Source organism: Eleutherodactylus coqui, chromosome 10, assembly GCF_035609145.1.
Source record: "Eleutherodactylus coqui strain aEleCoq1 chromosome 10, aEleCoq1.hap1, whole genome shotgun sequence".
NCBI lineage: Eukaryota > Metazoa > Chordata > Amphibia > Anura > Eleutherodactylidae > Eleutherodactylus > Eleutherodactylus coqui.
This window is the reverse complement of record NC_089846.1, coordinates 7,638,853-7,658,034: the sequence shown is the minus strand read 5'-3', so window position 1 is coordinate 7,658,034 and position 19,182 is coordinate 7,638,853. Positions and strand designations below refer to the sequence as shown.

The window sequence follows — 19,182 nt, the reverse complement described above, 5'->3', positions numbered from 1 at the left end:
GTGATCAGTCGAGTCTAAACTGCAGACCCCAACTAATCTGATATTAATGGTCTATCCTGAGGACCGCCCATAGTCCCAGGAAACCCCCTCAATGTCTGTAGACACGAGAGGTGACCGGCCGCAGGCAACCATCAGGGGGGCAAAGCTTAACAATAGGAATTGCGAACAGATGCCAAGGTGAACACACCTGGTCGGCCATAACTTGTCCCCGTAGGTTTCTGCAGCGGGGCTTTCCTATGTAAATGCCCTTCAGTACACCTGAGCCTGGCGGGGCATCTGAAGTTACAGCGTGCGTCGGCTCGGTGTCTGGAGTTACGGCCTCCACCATTGCTCCAGTAACGGTAACTAAGGGTATAAAGTTAGCCCGCAGGTAAACGATACCTGCGCAGCCTTACTTATTCATTTCTATAGGGAATCTGACACTATTAACCCTTTGGTTCCTGAAAATGACTGCACTAAAGGACCTGGCCCCCGGCCTTCCAGTAACATAGTGTTAAAGGTCTCGGCTCTTGAGATCTGAACCCGTTAAGCTCCGCAGGCATCAATATCTGACATTTTTTGGTTTTTTTTTTCCTCTTGTGCCCCACAGCGAGAAACCTTGTTACGACAACTGGAGACAAACCAGCTAGACATCGATGCCACCCTCGAGGAGCTCTCAGTCCAGCAGGAGACAGAGGACCAGAATTATGAAATGTAGGTTACTGCTTATTGCATTGGCGTCTGTTAGTTGTGAAGGGGGTGGGGTTCACTTAAAGGGATTGTCCACTTTGGACTACCCATCCCCCTGCCATTAGATCAGCTCTTCTTGTAACTGGATATAGAGAGTTGGTGACTTTATATTGCTGGTTATCCACATAACCCGGGGTGCAGACAGACCTCCGGAGCTGCGATCTGCGTGATAGATCTACATTTCTGTTACTAATCCTATTGAGTGACACTATATCCCTAGGCAAAGGAGGCTGATACCAGGGAGCAGTAGATTGCATTGAAATGAGGTAAATGCAGGCCGCGGAGATTTTCACCGTGGATCTCCATTTAAGCCCTTACCTACACAGGCCGTACAGTTACATCCTGTGCGTTCGGGGTTTGTATGGAGGGGAATCGAGAGCCGATCACTCTCCATACAATGTGGGTGCGGCTGTTTCTTACAGATGACACCCACCGCTAATAGTTCTGCCAACGGCTTTTACATTTCTCAATTGCCCCACAGCTCACCCCCCACCCCACGTCCCCAAGGTTTACAAAAAAACCTTTCCTTATTTATAATACAAATCAAAACCGTATAAAAGAAAAGCCTATTTGGTATCATTGTGTCCGTAAAGGTCCGATCTACCACCGTAACACATTATTTGTCCCGCACCGTGAGTGTCGTCAGAATAACAAAAAAAAAACGCAGCGCTAAAATTGCACTTTTTTTTGTCACCCCATCCTCAAAACATTTTTATAAAAAGTCATCAAAAAAATAAAACTAATACCGTTTTTTTTTTTCTATCTTATATTAATTTTTGCCCCAAAAGAGGCGTTAGGTCTTATTTTTGGGGGATGTCTTATACTTGCCTAGCAGGCTCCGTCCAGGTCCTTCCCGCTGCTCTCTGGAGCTCCGACGCACTGAGCCGTGGCATTGATTGGCTCATTCATAAATCCTGCCTCCAATGGCTGTGATTGGTTCTTCAACTGCTGCTCAGCCAATTAATGTAGCACTCGATGAACAAATCAAAAGCCATCGCATTGGTTGATCGAGCGCTGCAATGATTGCCTGAGCGGCGCTTGAGAACTAATCAGACCCATCGCTTCCTGGAGGTGGGATTTATGAACCCCGTAACCAGGAAGTGATCTTCTGTGGGCGGCTGAGGACTGCAGGATGCACGGTGGAGCTCCAGACAGCAACAGGAGGACCCAGAGCGAGGCTGCTAAGCAATGTACTCCTCCTTTCTTTTTTCCCTTAATGTAATACAGCTAGGGCTTATTTTTGGGGTAGGCCTTATATTTGTAGCCCTTTGCTGCAGACTGTTTAGATGTGCAAAGCATTAGCTGCTGAGATCAGACCTAACGCAGTTACCAGCGGCTGTCAGAAACCGCTGATGGCCTCCGGGTATTGGCCGTAATCTGCGCCCGCTCCATACACATCCAACGTAAATATACATTAGGTGGTCATGACGTTGTTAAATCTGTGCCATGTGGACTGCGTAGCAGATTCCCACGAAGCTCTCTGGGATGCTGAATGACTTGAATTCCAAAACGTTTTTTGGCTTGGAAACCGCTGACACAAAAAAATGGTGTGAATGGGCGTCGGGCTGCGCTCGGTGTGGTTTAACCTGTCAGCACGGTCCTACTGCCGCATCCCAGCAATCACCTGACGGGACCAAGGAGGCCGCAGGGCTGACACTATTCCATACACCGCGCCCATGTGCGAGAGTAGACGAGACTATCTGCACCCTAGGGTCCCGCAGGGCATCCGACGATCGAGGGTCCGTGTTGGCTATATTCTCACCTGCGCTGCACGCCCCACTGCTCTTATTAATTGTCATGTACTTATTTTGTAGGGTTTTGGGCTCGTTAGCGTTCAGTGTGCCCTTCTGTGTTTTGAACAAAGTTGGCACCTCCAGGCATGTACCGCGTCCGCCCACCCGGCTCATTAACAGGATGCCGTTCGTTCTTTCTGTGCATGTTTCCGTATTTCTATGTGAATTATGACGTCTCTTGTATCAGCACAATCTGTCCGTGAGATGTTTGTCTCATTTCGCTAATATTTCCCCTATGTTCCTGCAGATTCCTGGAAATGTTAGAGAATAATAAACGTCTGGCTTCTCCAGTAGCGACCAACGGGCAGAGCCCTTCCTCCGGTTCTCAGTCCCCTGTGGTCCCCATAAACTCTGGGTCTCCTGACAGTTCTGGTCCTGGCACGCCCCTTCAGATGCCTACTGCAGTGCCTGCAACCCCTCCGCTGGCTGCGTCGCCACCACCTCCTGCCCTGGATGCGTCGGACGTCTCCGGTACTTCTCCCTCCACGGTGTCGTCTCCTCTATCACAGCAACCTCAGCAGAAGCGTGGCTTCATGTCCCGGCTCTTTGGTTCCTCCACTCCTGAAAGCCCTCCAGCCCAACCAGGTGCCTTCTCAATGCCTTACCGTTGCTGGGCATCCTACATAACGGGCACAGATGGCAGCTATTGCAGTCTAACCATGTTCACACAAGGGGGATTCTCTGCACCGAAAATCCGTAACATTTACAGTGGCAGCAATATAGATGAGGTTGTCACAATGTCGCGCACACGCTGCAGAAAGCAAATCTGCACTAAAGCCGGCTTCACACAACCGGATTCCTTTTGCGAAATCCGCGATCAGCGCCCAAAGCAAATCGCACGCACTGAGGCATATACTTTTGCTTTTTCCTTCACACTCACCAATACGAATTGCGTATTTCGCAGGTGGAGGAAAAATCGCAGCATGCTCTATTTTGCTGCGGACTCTGTGCAGACGGCCTCCATTTGAAGTCAATGGAGGCCGTCCCACCCACAGCCCATACACAATTAACTTCGCATATGGGAGGGGGGAGAATTTTATTTCCTGCCCACTTTGTTTTCTATGGAATAAGCGGTGCCAGAGTCGCTTATCCCTCCCTAGAAATAACATGCTCTTTTGGCTGATGATTGGCCAATGGGTATCTTATGTTCTTGGCCTGTTTTTACAGTAAATTCCAAGATTTGATTCCTTTTTGTCCAGTGACCCTGTGTTGTCTTGTCCATCAGCCGAGACACCTTCACATGCGGAGCAGCCTGGAAAAGTGCAAAGCGTAGAAGACTTTGTACCTGAGGACAGCTTAGATCGCAGCTTCCTGGAGGATAGCTTGGCTCACAAAGAACTAGGGAGAGGCTCCCCAAGAGAAAGGCGGGACAGCGACAGGTAGGTGCCTGATTTTTAAAGGGGAACTGACTTTTCAGACAACTCCTGCCGTTGGGTACACAGATATTTCCATAGCAACAGGGGGAGGAGTTATCTTCACAGGAATGCCCCATGCACTATAGGCTGCTGGCTGACAGATCTGCAGACACTGTGATCACTAATCTCCAGTCTCTGCCCTGCTGTTAGAGCATGTTTGTCTAATGTGTGTCTGGAATGTGCGCGCACACACATAGTGGGCTTACTCACCATTTGGCCAGAATGGCTCTAAATGCCTGATAATCCTGACAAAGCTGAGGGGCGGGTGTCCAGATACTGCCTCACGGCTGATTGGACCAGAGACATGCAGTATAGGAAGTAAGGGCAAGGAAGTCAGGACAGTGAACTACTGCCGGAATGCTGGGCTTAATACATGCCCCCTCCCTGAAAGTGGATTGTAAACAGCAACAGAAAAATTCAGAAGACCGCCTGAAATCAGAAGTTACACCCATGAAATTGGGTGCAAATGAGCGTAAGGAGAACCTGGTGTATTTTAAAAAAACTTGTTGAAAACTCAGGCACGCTTTTAAAATGCACCATTTAGCCCCTGACTTGTGTTTCAGATTCTTTCCATGTCCTCACATGACTTTGTCTGGTTGCAGCGATGGAGATGTATCCGGGATAAACCCCATGGTTGCTGGTTTCCAGGATGATTTGGATCCTGACGACAAGATTGCTGCAAAATCGTCTCTGGTTGCCACCCCCAGTAAGAACATTGCCTTGTCCAGCGATGAGGAGGAGATCGCTGCTCCTGGACTGATCACCAGGAATGAAGACATTGGCGCAGGGTTGTTTTCTTGGTGAGCTATGCTGCAAGAAATGTTGTACGGTTATTCCAGGCCTATTCCAGAACAATGACTTGTATTCCCGTGTTGCAGGAAACCAACTCAACCCTCGGTTCCCCAAACTCACCCTGAGAAACCGAATACAGCACCCGCATCAAGCCAGCCCTCCAGCAAAGCCAAGAAAAATAAGGCAAAGGTCCAGGAGGACTCAGACAGCGACCTCGAAGGGCCCATAGCCACGCAGATGCTTTCCTTTGTTATGGATGACCCTGACTTTGACAGCGAAGACTCAGTTCGGGTAACGAAGGCAAAGGTGAGGCCTTACAGAAACCAAGAGAGACTAATCTGTATTAATTAAGGTGCGTTTCCACCTAACGGGTAGCAGCTGACACTGCCAATAGCTACACCATCTTTCCGACCTTATCGGCAAGAAGGTGCTTCCATTGGCAACTGCAGCTAGATGGGATCTCATCATAGTCTTCCATTATTTCAGTCTAGTAAGTCCTGGAAGCAGGTGTGACAATTGCTAGACTACTGGATGCTAAAATTTCACTTAATTGTAGCAGATTATTCCCAGGTCTTAAGCAGGTGAGAAGATCTAGATTTTGGTCTCCAACCTGCAGCTGTTGTAAAACTACAACATCCAGCATGCCCTGACAGCCTGCGCAGACTGTCAGAGCATGCTGGGAGTTGTAGTTTTGCAACAGCTGTAACCTATGATGCTTTGGTTACATCCAGGAATTAACATTTATGGAAGTTACAAGCATCATTTATTATGGAAAACTGACCCCTCGTTCGGAGGCTCTAGTACCCTCTTGTAGTGCTTATAGCCGTGAGACCAAATGTCCTTCAGCCAAGTGCCTGGAAATGGTTCCAACAGACATAGGGGTGTAACGATGGCGCCCTCTCTCTGGATGGCAGACAATGAAACAGTTGTAGCTGCTGGTACTTGTCGGACGATCAGACGCTTCTCTCTACTGGTAGTCTGTCGGGGCTCCTGAGCCCGGTCACCTTGTGTGCCCCCATCCACTGGTCCCAACAGTCTGGTCAGACATTCCTCTCTACTGGTGGTCTGTAGGGGCGTCCTGAGCCCGGTCACCTTGTGTGCCCCCACACATCCACTGGTCCCAACACCTCCTAACAGTCTGGACAGAATGGCCGGTGGGGGACAATTCCTTGATACGACCATCCAGCTTCTCCCATCCCAATAATGCGCCCCCCTCTGGTAACGGGGTGAAATCTCTTCTCTGCGTCGTAGAGGTGTCTATTGGCCAACAAGCTCTACAAGTGAAAGAAGAGGTCACTACACACAAAGAGCCTCTTATAGTCCATGGTGGAACCACCTTTAGGGTCTACAGTGACACATTTTTTTTTTTTCTTTTACAAAGCGTGTATTACAGAACCGCAGACGACCTACCGGGGTCAGATCTCTGTTTTGGGTCATATAAAATGTATGATTCCCTAATAGAGGGTTTCACTCTCAGCATGCCCCTTTTTAAATGCTAGGGCTCCACAACACTAGAGGCAGCCTGTCATCCCTTATGAGCGCCATAAACCAAGTTGGGGTAGGATCACACAGCAGAAAAGGAGTGGATTTTTTGCATCAGAATCCTCAAAAAAGTGTTCCGAACTTTACCATTGTTGTGGATTTTCACGCGGGTGTGCAGCAGACTTCACTCCTTCTATTGAAAAGGTGAAATAGTCTGCGGATCCGTATCAGAATCCCCACTAATGGTGTGTTATTGTGACGCAGAAATGATGCTTTTATTGTCCAAAATCTATTTCCAGTGTGTGACTGTGACATAGGTCAGGGCGAAAAAAGGCATATATGTCCGTCCAGTTCAGCCTATTGACCCCAATGTTGATCCAAAGTAAGGGGGAAAAAAAACAAATGAGATAGAAGCCAATTTAAGGGAAAAAGTTCCTTCCTGACTCCAGTCTGACAATCGGAATAATCCCGGATCAACAATTCTTTGGACGTTATTAATTATTAGAACTCGTAAGAAAGGTCCCAGCAGTCCGGGGATGTGCTCTGCATACTCCTCGTTTCCACGCTATCACCCATGGAGGTCGGTGTGTAGACTGTGCAACAGACTCCCCTCCGCAGGCTGTTCTCTATGGTTGTGCATGCGCACAATCTGCGGAGAGGAGTCTGCTGCACAATCCGTTTTCCAGGGGTGAGAGTGTTGGAAAGGGAATCCGGGTAAGTATGCTAGGCACATCCCCAAACTGCTTGGGAACTGCCCTAAGACCACTATAGTTTATGGTTCTCCTAGGTGATGGCGGGTTCCATTAGCATCTCGCATGGCTTGTAGCCACATGAGGTTTCTATTATTCCTTATGGATATTAGACGCCACCTGGCTGAGTTATCCCCGTAATTTACAGGTACAGATTTTGGGTAGTAATCGTAAGCTCCTGTGCAATGGTGTGTTCCCAAGAGGGAGTAATGCAGTTTAAATTCAGTAGCCACAGGCATGCAATAACATGAGCTTCTGGCCCTACAGGAAGATTTCCCAGTGCTGAATAACATGTCTGAGAGCTCCAGCGAAGAGACGCAGTCATCTCTCCCTCCACAACCCCTGAAGCCCACCGTGCCTGCCTTCAAGATGAGACCAGACACCGATCTTTTCGGCTTGGGATTTGAAGAAAAAGTGACCAAGGACAGCGAGGAAGGTGAGGAGCGAAGCTACAAGTAAATGTTAAAGGGGATAACTTTCTGATTGGATGGGGGTCTGACCGCTGGGAAGAACTTGGATCCTGACTGTCCCTGTGTGCATGGAGCATTTGCACGGCCGCTACATTCATTTAGATAGGACTGCTGGATTTCAAGCACTCCTCAACCTCCGGCAGTGTGGGGCATCTGGGGACCCTGTTCTCTGGATTGGTGGGAGTTCCATGCAGTTGGACCTCCACCAATCAGAAAGTTATGCCCTATCTTGTAGATAAGGGGATAACTTTAAAGCCTAGCTAAGTTTTCAACAAGTTTTCTGAAATATACCAGGTCCTGCCTACCCTCATTTGCTGCTGTTTCCCCCCTGTTTCATGTCTGTGCGTTTTGATTTTTAGATAGTCAGGTACCCCATTTTTCTGTTGCTCTGCTGTTTGCGATCCACTATCATGCAAGGGGCATGTAGCAAGGCTTGCATTCTGCCAGTAGTTCACTGTCCTGACTTCCTTGCTCTTACTTCCTGCATGGCACTGTCTCTGGTCCAATCGGCAGGATGGCAGTATCTAAATGTCTGTCCTTCTTCTGCTTTCTCAGGCATTTTGACACATTCTGACCAAATGGTTAGTAAACCCACTATAATATACATACATACATACATACATACATACATACATACATACATACATACATACATACATACATACCAGAAGAGGAGGAAGGGATTGTGGAGATTGTTATCACATTGTCTGCAGATCTGTCAGCCTGTGACTGCAGGGGGGCTGCCTGTAAAGATGGCCCCTCCCTCTGTTGTTATGGAAACCTTCATGTGTCATTGTCAGCTCTGTACCTAAAGACAGTGGATTGCAGAGAAGCTGGAAGGGAGACCCCTAGTGGCAGCTACTTCAAATGTGGTAAAGCAGCACGATTTCTAATGCAAGTATACTACATACATGATGACACTGGCACAAGCCAGTAGATGAGCAGGAGTTGTCTGAAAAGTTAGTGCCCCTTTAAAGGGAAGCTGTGAGCACCACAAACAAAGTGTATAATGCTTATAGGACAGGGAAGAGGAGTTGGGGGATATGCTTAGCATACTTGCCCAGCTCCCCATTCCCGCACTGTCACCTGCGGACCGTTCAGTGGCCTCCTCTCTGCATGCTGTGCGCACCTTCCCATGCAGAGCGGTGTATGTCTGCACCTGCGCACGCCCCGCAGAGAGGAGTCCGCTCGGTGACAGAGCTGGGAGCCAGGTAAGTATGCAGAGCACCTCCCTGGCCTCCTCAGGAACTGCCCTACGCCCACCATAACAAAGACTCATGGGTGACGACGGGTTCCCTTTATATCTTGGCACAACCTCGTGTAACGATTAGTAATTTTTTCCTTTTTTTTTCCTAGATAAGGAAAGTAAAGCCTCCAAGGAGAAAAAGAAGAAGAAAAAGAAAACCAAGGAGGTAACTTACCCGTTTCCACAAGCGCAGCTGGCAGACTGCTTCCGAGCCCCGCGCTTCTCTGGGACGTTGTGTTCGGGTCACACGGCTCACACAGCTCTACCCTGCTGGCGTCGTACCCGCTTCACAGCAGAATTTTGCTGCTTTCTCTGGCTTGCAGCCGCATGATTGCAGGCCGACCCGGTGATAGTATTTTATAGCGGATTGGCTCAGCTCAGGCATAGATAACCATTTACTACAGTGTTATGATCTATGCGGCATAATGGCCCCGCTGTAGCAAAGGGAAATCCATCCTCGTATGGGGTGCTAGTGATTAGTCAGAACATAATTCCCCACTCCCACCCCTTCCAATTCTCAAATTAACAAGGACCCCGGCATTTTTTAAGCACCGGAAACCGTTTGGATATGATCCAGAAATTAGTGACGCATGTTCGCTGCTACTGCACCAAGGAAATTAAAGCGGCCCTCCGATCCAGAAAGAAAGGTGGGCAAACCGCTTCTGTGACTACCATTGCATACTAATACTGTGTGCATCAGTAGTCAGACACTACATGCTGGTGTAACCGGCCAAAGCAGGTGAGTCTCTTAGCCTAAGGTCGGCTGCACACGGCCGTGACGGGCTCCGCCGCGAAATTCCACGGCGGAGCCCGTCACGGTGCCCCCCCCAGGAGACCCCAAACTTGACTGCGGTTCCGGCATCCTCGCTCCCGCATGACGCTTCTCCACCCACCTCCGCCGCGTCATGTGACATGCCCACCATGTCACATTATGCGGCCGGCCGCGTCACATGACGCGGCGGCGGTAGGCGGGGAAGCGTTTTCACGCTATCGTCCGCTGTGCTACAGCGGAAGATAGCGTGAACGGACGGCTTCCATTGACTGCAATGGAAGCCGTCCGCGCGTACACCCGCGGCAAATAGAGCATGCGCAGAAATCCGTTCGTGGGAAGGAGGCCTTATGCTGCATACTAATACACCGTGTGCATCTGGTAGTCAGGGAATCGGCGCCGCCATCTTTGTTTCTGGACCAGAGAGTCCCTTTAAATGAGGATTCTGAAAGTCCAGGTTTTTCCTTGGGTTTCTGCGCTGCAGTAATATTTGGGATTCACGCTGCTCGGTTTCTTCCTGAACATTTTGAAATCCAACTGCAGAAAATCTCCACCCAGGATGGACCATCAGATTCCCACTGAATATAATAAGATGCGGATTTGGTAAGAATTTTGTGGCAAAACTCCGTTGTGAACAACCTACCCTCAAGAGCTCGTCCCCTGTCAGAGGGACCCCGTCTGTGACCCAGAACAGAGCCCCCCCTGCTGGCCTGTAGTACTACCTGCAGGGATAATATGTGGCTGCTCAGTTTCCTCTGGCTGATGGCTGCAGGCGCTGAAGACGTGACCCCGAACGATCAGTTCTTTGCCCCGCCTCTGCATTGTGGGAGGAGTCATGCATCTTGGCACGGCCCTTTCTAAAGCTGGAAATGAATGATAAGTAACGGGGTAGACATGGCCATGATGATTTTTGCATGATCCTGAGGGAAGCCATCTTGTATCAAGACTGGTTAATTTCCCGCTGATTTCTTCCATTTTCGGTTGGTGGATCATTGAGGGGTGGGATTTAGCAAAGCGTCACAGCAAACACTGTGCTTTACTGCAGAGGGGGAGGCTCCTGCTGCAGACACCTCACTGCAGGAAACGAAACCGACAGAAGATTTTTGGTTTTTTTTGGTTTTTTTTTTCTTTCTTTGTATTTTTCATTTTTAATTACAATATGTGAGAAAATACAATCAAAAGCAGGAGGAGATTGAGGCGACTCCCGGTACAAAACTATATTCGGGGGCCCGGATGGGGAGTTATATTACCTGCTGTTTGTCCTCTGCACTGTTCTTCCTTGCATCTGCCACTTCCCAGTCCCCAATTCTCTCTTCCAAGATGGCCACTGCAAGTCCAAGGCCCTTAATGCTGCTCTCTGATTGGCCAGTGCTGATCACATGAGCAGCGCTAACCAATCCGAGATAGTTGTAGTGCAGTCTCGCACAATAACAATGCACGGTTTGCATTAAGTAGTCAGACCCTTGCAGTGGCCATATTGAAAGACTAAAAACAGGGCCCGGGAAATCGGAGATCTGAGGGACAGCGGTGCAGAGGACAGGCAAGAGGTAATAGAATTCCCCCTCCAGTCACTGCACAGAAGCTTGGCCCAGGACTGGAGGGTTGCTTTAAAGAGGTAGTGCAATTGTAAACCATTATTGGCCTATTCGCAGTATAGATCATCAATAGTAGATCAATGGGGTCTGCCCTCTCAGTACCCCCCCCCCCCCATCCACTGTTTGACAGGTACGTGAGCTCATGCAGTGACCTGATTTCTACTTGAAGCAGACCGCTCCATTCCTACTGCAGTGACCAGGCTGGTTATTGCAGGACCTTCACTTCAATGGAAAATCTGCTTGCAATACCTAGTCTGCCCACTAGAGTGAGAACAGAGCTGTGAGCTTCCTGCAGAAATCAGCTCAGTACACAAGCATGGTTACCTGGCAAACAGCTGGTCGGCAGGAGTCCGGAGAGGTGGACCCCCGCTCATCTACTAATGATGACATATCCTAAGGATAGGCCAGCAATAGTTCATAACTGACACCCCTCTAAGGGAGGAATTGATGGGAATGTTTTGGCTGAATTTTCTATGTTTGGGCTAGTTTGGGCATTTTGAGTTGTTAGGGGGCTTCCTTTTACTTGCAAGTAGCTTGATACCCCATACCTGATTGCTTTTAGGCTCCGGAAGAAGAAAAATTAACCAAGAAAAAAACGAAACACAAGAAAAGCAAAGAGAAGGAGGAAGGAAAAGAAGAGAAGAAGAAGAAGCCCAAGAAAAGCAAAGAAAAGAAAGAAATCGATGACCTGGAGGCGTTCCTTGGCGGAGGTGAACCCAGCAAGCCGAGTTCAGGTGGGGAGTATGAGGAGCTTTAGGTGTCCATGTTCTTCCATGGATCTCTGCCTCCCTCACCTCGTTCCTCCACCCAGAGCAAGCACAACCTTGTTCTTCAGCATGGCGATGCCGCGGGGCACGAGCGCCTCAGAGTGGAGAGACGGTACCAGTTGTCCATCTTCTCACTCCCCCTTATCTTCAGTCATTGCTGCTCACCCAGAACTTTGTGGGAAACTACAGAAAGTGCTTGGATCGGGAGGAGGATTGAGGAAGCACTTATACATGTCTCGCTCGCTCGGAGACCCTCAGCTGTCCCCTTACAGATCCATTCCGCTCGCCACTGACCTTCATCGTACTGTACAAACCAAAAGAAACTACACCGTGATCTCTTCACGGCCTTCCAGGAACTCTGCCGTCTCCTCACTAGTGAACTTGTGGCGGGACCAACCCGTCAGACTCCCTGCAAAGGTTGAAAGTCACTCTTACCAGCATGCAATGCGTCTGTCTGCAGCGACGCCCCTATGGTCCGATCTACGGTCATGCGCATTATTCCTCACGCCCCCTTGTGGTGGTGGGTCACTCCTGCAGATTTCTGTTCTTTGCCCTAATTTTGTGGCTTGTTTTTAACCTAACCTCAATGCAGCTCGCTGTAAAAGTAAGTGTTACCCCCTTACTGTCCCAGGCCACCCCGGACCCCAATATATCCAAGAACTCCCCAGTTGCATTAATCTGTCAAGGGGGAGGCAGAGAATTATTGGTTGGGAGAGCGGACGGTGAGACGCTTCCATTTTCTTTTGTGTTTGTAGTGCGGTTGTTGAGTCTTCCCTTTGTCTCCTCGCCCCTCTGAGTTTGAAGTGTTCCGGTACTTTCTAACATTCGTAACCAAATTTTATTTGAGGTCAAAACCAGACTGGCATGAAACCAATACATTCCATAACTCCGCCCCTTCTTATGCCGCCTGGCTTGTACTTAGGGCTCCTTGGTGACCCTTGACCTCCTGAAAACCCATTCCTTCCCCACTCAAAGCACAGGCGTCCTCCTGCTCTTCCACCGGTCTCTAGCTGCTGCCGGGGTCTCGGAGGTTTGATGGCGTCCTCCGTCCCCACAGATGTGTCTGCGGATTGCTTGTTGGGCTTTGGCAAAAAAAAAAAAAAAAGTTGCGCTGCCATCATTGAACTCCATCGATTGCACACGAGGAATATGCAGCATATTACGGCCCAGCGGCATAAACTTGGGGTTCCGTGTATAAAATAGCGGTTGAGTTCGGCGTAACTGAAAAGAGAAACGTAAAGTTACTCGCAGATACTGAACGGCCACTTTATTAGAGACCCCATCTAGTGACGCGTTGCTCCTTCTTTGGCCTTCAGAACTGCAGCAATTCGTCGCGCCGTAGATTCCACAAGGTGATGAAATTGTTCTCCAGGAATATCGGCCCCTGTGGACAGGAAGCTTCATGCAGTTGCTGCAGATTAGATGTTCTGACAGGAAGGGGTCATCGATTCATGCTGCTTGTGCCAAAGTCTGACCTCACATTGGCAACAGAGATCTGGACCCATCTGCTGCTCAGTGATACAAGTTTTGCGCTCTTTTGCCCGCTCTCTTCTTTTTGTTCCTCTTAGACATAATGGCACTGGAACTGGTCGTCTGCTGTTAGAGGCCATTCCAATTGTGCCGATGCGTTTAGTTGAAGCCCCAGCGTTGTGTCGAGCTGCTCCTGACTGTGCAGCGACTGCTAGTTATGATTCCTGACATCCTCCTCCGACCCCTTCAGTGATGAGTTGTTTCCATCCACAGGATGCCCTTTTGCTGGATGTTATCCCTGATCGCGCCATTCTCGGTATGCTATCCACAACGTTACCCCCCACCCACCCCCACCCCCCAGCAGTTGGCAGTGAAGTCCTGGCCTCGGCTAGTCTAGCACCGATGGCCAGGCTTCTTTAGAAGTTGTCCAAATTCTTGGATTTTCTCATCACTCAAACTGATCCACGGAAAACTTATGGTTTTAATGCTACACTTCGTGGTCACGGGGAGAATTTCCATACAGGGAAGCGCCAATTATGGAAGGCAGGGTGTCTGTAATAAAGTCTGCACACTCTGGATGCAGCTTTAGATGTGACTGGAGTAGAAGTCATCCCGTCTGTAACCTTACATAGGTGCAGTACTTGCATAGTTATTGTTCGAGCGGCGGCATCGCTATCTCACAGCCGCGCCGGATCCATTTTGAAACAGATAAGGCGAACTACAATGGCGCTAGTTCACTTTAATACATTCGCGAATCCTAGAGCCGCTACAAACATCAGCACTCATGTTAGATGACCGGGCGTAGGGGTGGGCGCCTGCACATTTTACACGGACACTGAGCAATTGCTTTATTTTTTTTTTTAATGACGATCAGCTGCTGATTGGTCCCCCCCCCCCTCCGTTTCCAGGGTGGGCTGTATTTAGAGGCGGCCTCTCGCTCCATAGAACCATAATCTGCATTCACTTTATTTCTCCTACTTTCGGGCCGTTCCATTGGCCGGCGTTGCGCTCTGACCGCGGCTTGGAACTATTGATTGATGCCAGCGGCGGGTCTGTCTTTCCTGTCTGCAGCTCACTTTATAATCTCCATAAAAGCTTTATCAATAAGTCTTTGGCCATCACTACATAGACCTTCCTGGAATCCGGCGATCGCCTCTGGAAAGCTCCTCTCGTGTCGGAGGAGTAACACAATGATATATTGCATTACAGAGCCGATAAGTGCTCGTCCTGCTGTGTACGACGCGGAGAGCCGCTCAGCGCAGGACCCGCAGCGCCACCCACTGGAAACTTGACAAATAAATGACAATACATTGCGTGAATTCTTAGTGTGTCGTTTTTCCGCCAGGACTTTATTAGTAAAGGTGCTCTTAGGTGTGAGAATTGCATATATAACCAGAGCTGCACTCACTATTCTGCTGGTGGAGTCACTGTGTACATACATTACTTATCCTGTACTGCTCCTGAGTTACATCCTGTATTATACTCCAGAGCTGCACTCACTATTCTGCTGGTGGAGTCACTGTGTACATACATTACTTATCCTGTACTGATCCTGAGTTATATCCTGTATTATACTCCAGAGCTGCACTCACTATTCTGCTGGTGGAGTCACTGTGTACATACATTACTTATCCTGTACTGATCCTGAGTTACATCCTGTATTATACTCCAGAGCTGCACTCACTATTCTATTGGTGGAGTCACTGTGTACATACATTACTTATCCTGTACTGACCCTGAGTTACATCCTGTATTATACTCCAGAGCTGCACTCACTATTCTGCTGGTGGAGTCACTGTGTACATACATTACTTATCCTGTACTGATCCTGAGTTACATCCTGTATTATACTCCAGAGCTGCACTCACTATTCTGCTGGTGGAGTCACTGTGTACATACACTACTTACTCTGGGTAATGATTATCGTTTGAACCAACTAACAACTTTTGTGCATAAAATGCTGAACAGTTGAACAGATAATCGTGTGACATCCCCATTTCCCTCATTGGCTCCAGTGAGCTCTGCATATGTTTGCTCAGGTGGGCGGTTGTTTATGCGAGGATAGCTTTGGCTGGCAGGATATTAATTAGTCCTCTCACATGTGCTTTTTACTGCAGTGTTTTAACACCGCGGTATAAGGCTCCCAATAAGTTCAATGGTGCCTCGCAGACATGCGCTCGCACGTGGCGCGTTCTAGCGCTGCGATTCGCAAGCACTTTCTCCTCTAGTTTTGCGCTTTTTAACGCACATCACCACCCATCACAATGTTGGGGTGCGTTAAAAACGGGTCAGATGAAAACAAACGTAAAATCTCAACAAAACGCCGCAATCAAAATCTCAGCATCTCGCCGGCGCTACGTGTGAGCGCGGCCTTAGTGGGAATAAACACGGGTGTCCTGTGAAGAAGTAGTCCTTGTGTTTACCACCAGTCACTCCAGTCTTTCAGTCTTGCAAAGACTAAACAAATGCCACTTAAACCACACGATAAGCCAACGTACTAACCACTAATTTTATGCAGGCTGAAACTCAGCGATGAGCAACAAGTGAACGAATCGTGCCCCACGGCCGCGCGTTTACATGTAACTGTTATCACCCTCATCTGAGCGATAATCGTTGCGTGTAAATGGGCCATTCTGGTGGCTGTTTTTGTAAATGGCACCCTGTGCGGCTCCTGTGAGTTATCTGGATGTCGGAGTAGATCTTAGCATACAAGTCACAGAGCAAAGTGTGTGCAGACACTGAACAAGCAGCACATGCTGAAACGCCAGCAGTGTGAGTGCAGCTGTGGTGGTGACTGGAGTACGATGACTGCGACTCCGTAGATTGTATGCATTGCACATTACCTGCAAAATTGCCCAACTTTTTACACTATGTTGTATGTATGTATGTATGTATGTAGATGCAGGATTTTCCCTTTAATTGGGTACATTTAGCGCAGCACTGACGAGTCATTTTGGCCTGCGTTGTTCCTCCTGTGCAGGTGTAGTGGTGGCGGTCTGGGCTGCGGCTCCTCTCCGTTCGCTCTGTCCTCAGGGACAAGTCCCCGCAGTGTCACCTTCAGGGCAGAGAAAAGACCCGGCCGGCAGGATTCTCCTACTAATAAATGGAAGCGATGGCGCTTTCTGCAGCGGCCGAAGGAAACCTGTTGCTATGGAAACGCTGGATTCTCTCGCAGCCAGGGAACATCCCTCCTTCTGCAGCTTCTATATTTAGTTTTAGTGGAAAATACTCGCTTTACAGAAAATTGACAATTCCGCCGAGCCTCGAAAGATAACGATTCTATAGCTACGAGGAGCGTAACCCCAGGGCCGCTAGTAAGCGGTGCATTGTGGGTAATCATGAGTGGCTACAATTAGCTTTCTTAGTATTCACGGTAATTGGTTGCAGTGCATTCTTCGCCAGCAGCACGTAGGACGGCAGGAATCCCCTGATCTAGTGATGGGGGGGGGGGTCCCACTGATCTAACCTTCTCAGGCTAGGTCGTTAATATCTGACCAGTGGGGGTCCACTGTATGTGCCCCTCACCAATCCTCTGTTTGAAGAGGCTGCGACCTCTGTAATGCAGAGCAGTCACAGCGCCGTACATTTTATAGTGGTGGTGCCTGGTATAACAGCTCTACATGACAGCGACAGGTAGAGTATGGGACGGCACTGGCAAGAGAAGACTGCAGAGCTCAAGTGGGCACCGTGGCCTCCTCAAACATCTGATTGGTGGCGCTCCTTTGCGGCAGCCCCCCACCAATCTGGTATGGCTGCCCTAGCCTGAGGGTGGCTCGCCCGCAGGGTGTGTTTGCATGTAGAGGATTTGCACAGGTTTTGACACGAATCTGCAGCAGACTTCGCACCCTTCAATTTGAAAGGGTTAAATCCGCAGTGGGTAATATGCTGCCGCTGTCATCATGCGTGGCATCCGCAGAGGATTTTGGAGCCGTAGTGCGTCACTTATGGCACCAGATTTTGGGCAGCTGCTACCCCTCAGCACACCCGCCCCGTGGGCACTCGTGAAATGTCCTGCTGTTCCAGCCACTTTGTGTGTAGATGGCGGTTTGTGTCCGCGTAATATCCCTATGACAACTCTGATTGTGGTTGCCACTGCCCGGCCTCCAGAGGAAGACGCATTCGCTGTAATATACTCACGTAGGATAAGAAGGGCAGCGGCCGTCTCCCTTGGCGCTCGCCAGCATGGAGCTGGGACTTGGCACGCACTACAGCTGGTACCATATAACGTCCATCAGGTTCCTGAAGGTGTCGGCTATCGGAGCGGCTGTAGAGGTGGGGTTATATCTGCACCTGGGAAAGCTGGGTGGCCGCCATCAGGGGGCATCAGCCAGAGAGGCGTCCGTGATGATTCATGTCTCCCCAGCGTGCCGTTCTAGACCGAGTCACTGCTCAGGGTGGCGGGAAAGCTGGGTGATTACTCGCTCCATTACTGGAGGAGAACAGCTGACACTGTTGGCTGCCGCTGGCAGATCGCTGCTTGTGCTCTTTGGCGGTTAGACTGTACAAGCCGGGACTTGCTGGTTGCTTGGGCTCTGAGTCAACAGGGGATCCGGCCAACAGTCCAAGTAATGTGCTGGGAGAAAGCAGCCGCAGTATCCCACAGGAGAGGATGAGATACACGGCTCAGCAGACAGTATCACACAAAATAGGATTAGATACACGGCTCAGCAGACAGTATCACACAGGAGAGGATTAGATACAGCAGCACAGCAGACAGTATCACACAGGATAGGATTAGATACATGGTTTAGCAGACAGTATCACACAGGATAGGATTAGATACACGGCTCAGCAGACAGTATCACACAGGAGAGGATTAGATACATGGCTCAGCAGACAGTATCACACAGGAGAGGATTAGATACATGGCTCAGCAGACAGTATCACACAGGATGGGATTAGATACAGCAGCACAGCAGACAGTATCACACAAAATAGGATTAGATACACGGCTCAGCAGACAGTATCACACAGGAGAGGATTAGATACAGCAGCACAGCAGACAGTATCACACAGGATAGGATTAGATACATGGCTCAGCAGACAGTATCACACAGGAGAGGATTAGATACACGGCTCACCAGACAGTATCACACAGGATAGGATTAGATACACAGCTCAGAAGACAGTATCACACAGGAGAGGATTAGATACACGGCTCAGCAGGCAGTATCACACAGGAGAGGATGAGATACACAGCTCAGCAGACAGTATCACACAGGAGAGGATTAGATACAGCAGCACAGCAGACAGTATCACACAGGAGAGGATTAGATACACGGCTCAGCAGACAGTATCACACAGGAGAGGATTAGATACATGGCTCAGAAGACAGTATCACACAGGAGAGGATTAGATACACAGCTCAGCAGACCGTATCACACCGGAGAGGATTAGATACATGGCTCAGCAGACAGTATCACACAGGATAGGATTAGATACATCAGCTCAGCAGACTGTACCACACAGGAGAGGATTAGATACGCGGCTCAGCAGACAGTATCACACAGGAGAGGATTAGATACACGACTCAGCAGACAGTATCACACAGGATAGGATTAGATACATGGCTCAGCAGGCAGTACCACACAGGAGAGGATTAGATACACGGCTCAGCAGACAGTATCACACTGGAGAGGATTAGATACACGGCTCAGCAGGCAGTACCACACAGGAGAGGATTAGATACATGGCCCAGCAGACAGTATCACACTGGAGAGGATTAGATACACGGCTCAGCAGACAGTATCACACAGGATAGGATTAGATACACGGCTCAGCAAACGGTATCACAGATAAGATTAGATACACGGTTTAGCAGACAGTATCACACAGGATAGGATTAGATACACAGCTTAGCAGACAGTATCACACAGGATAGGATTAGATACACGGCTCAGCAGAC

The 19,182-nt window shown here is 49.2% G+C and overlaps 1 protein-coding gene across 1 annotated transcript in view; it reads left to right on the top strand.

Moving 5' to 3' along the window:
* Positions 1-14,596, top strand: part of RABL6 (RAB, member RAS oncogene family like 6) — a 35,410-nt gene extending 20,814 nt beyond the window's left edge. Inside the window, exons 9-16 of the mRNA XM_066580152.1 lie at positions 590-693; positions 2,770-3,107; positions 3,748-3,901; positions 4,540-4,737; positions 4,816-5,035; positions 7,228-7,396; positions 8,787-8,842; positions 11,603-14,596. Of these exons, the coding sequence (XP_066436249.1) occupies positions 590-693; positions 2,770-3,107; positions 3,748-3,901; positions 4,540-4,737; positions 4,816-5,035; positions 7,228-7,396; positions 8,787-8,842; positions 11,603-11,797 (1,434 nt within the window). The 3' untranslated portion in view covers positions 11,798-14,596. The remainder of the gene's footprint in view (positions 1-589; positions 694-2,769; positions 3,108-3,747; positions 3,902-4,539; positions 4,738-4,815; positions 5,036-7,227; positions 7,397-8,786; positions 8,843-11,602) is intronic.
* The last annotated feature ends 4,586 nt before the right edge of the window (positions 14,597-19,182 follow it).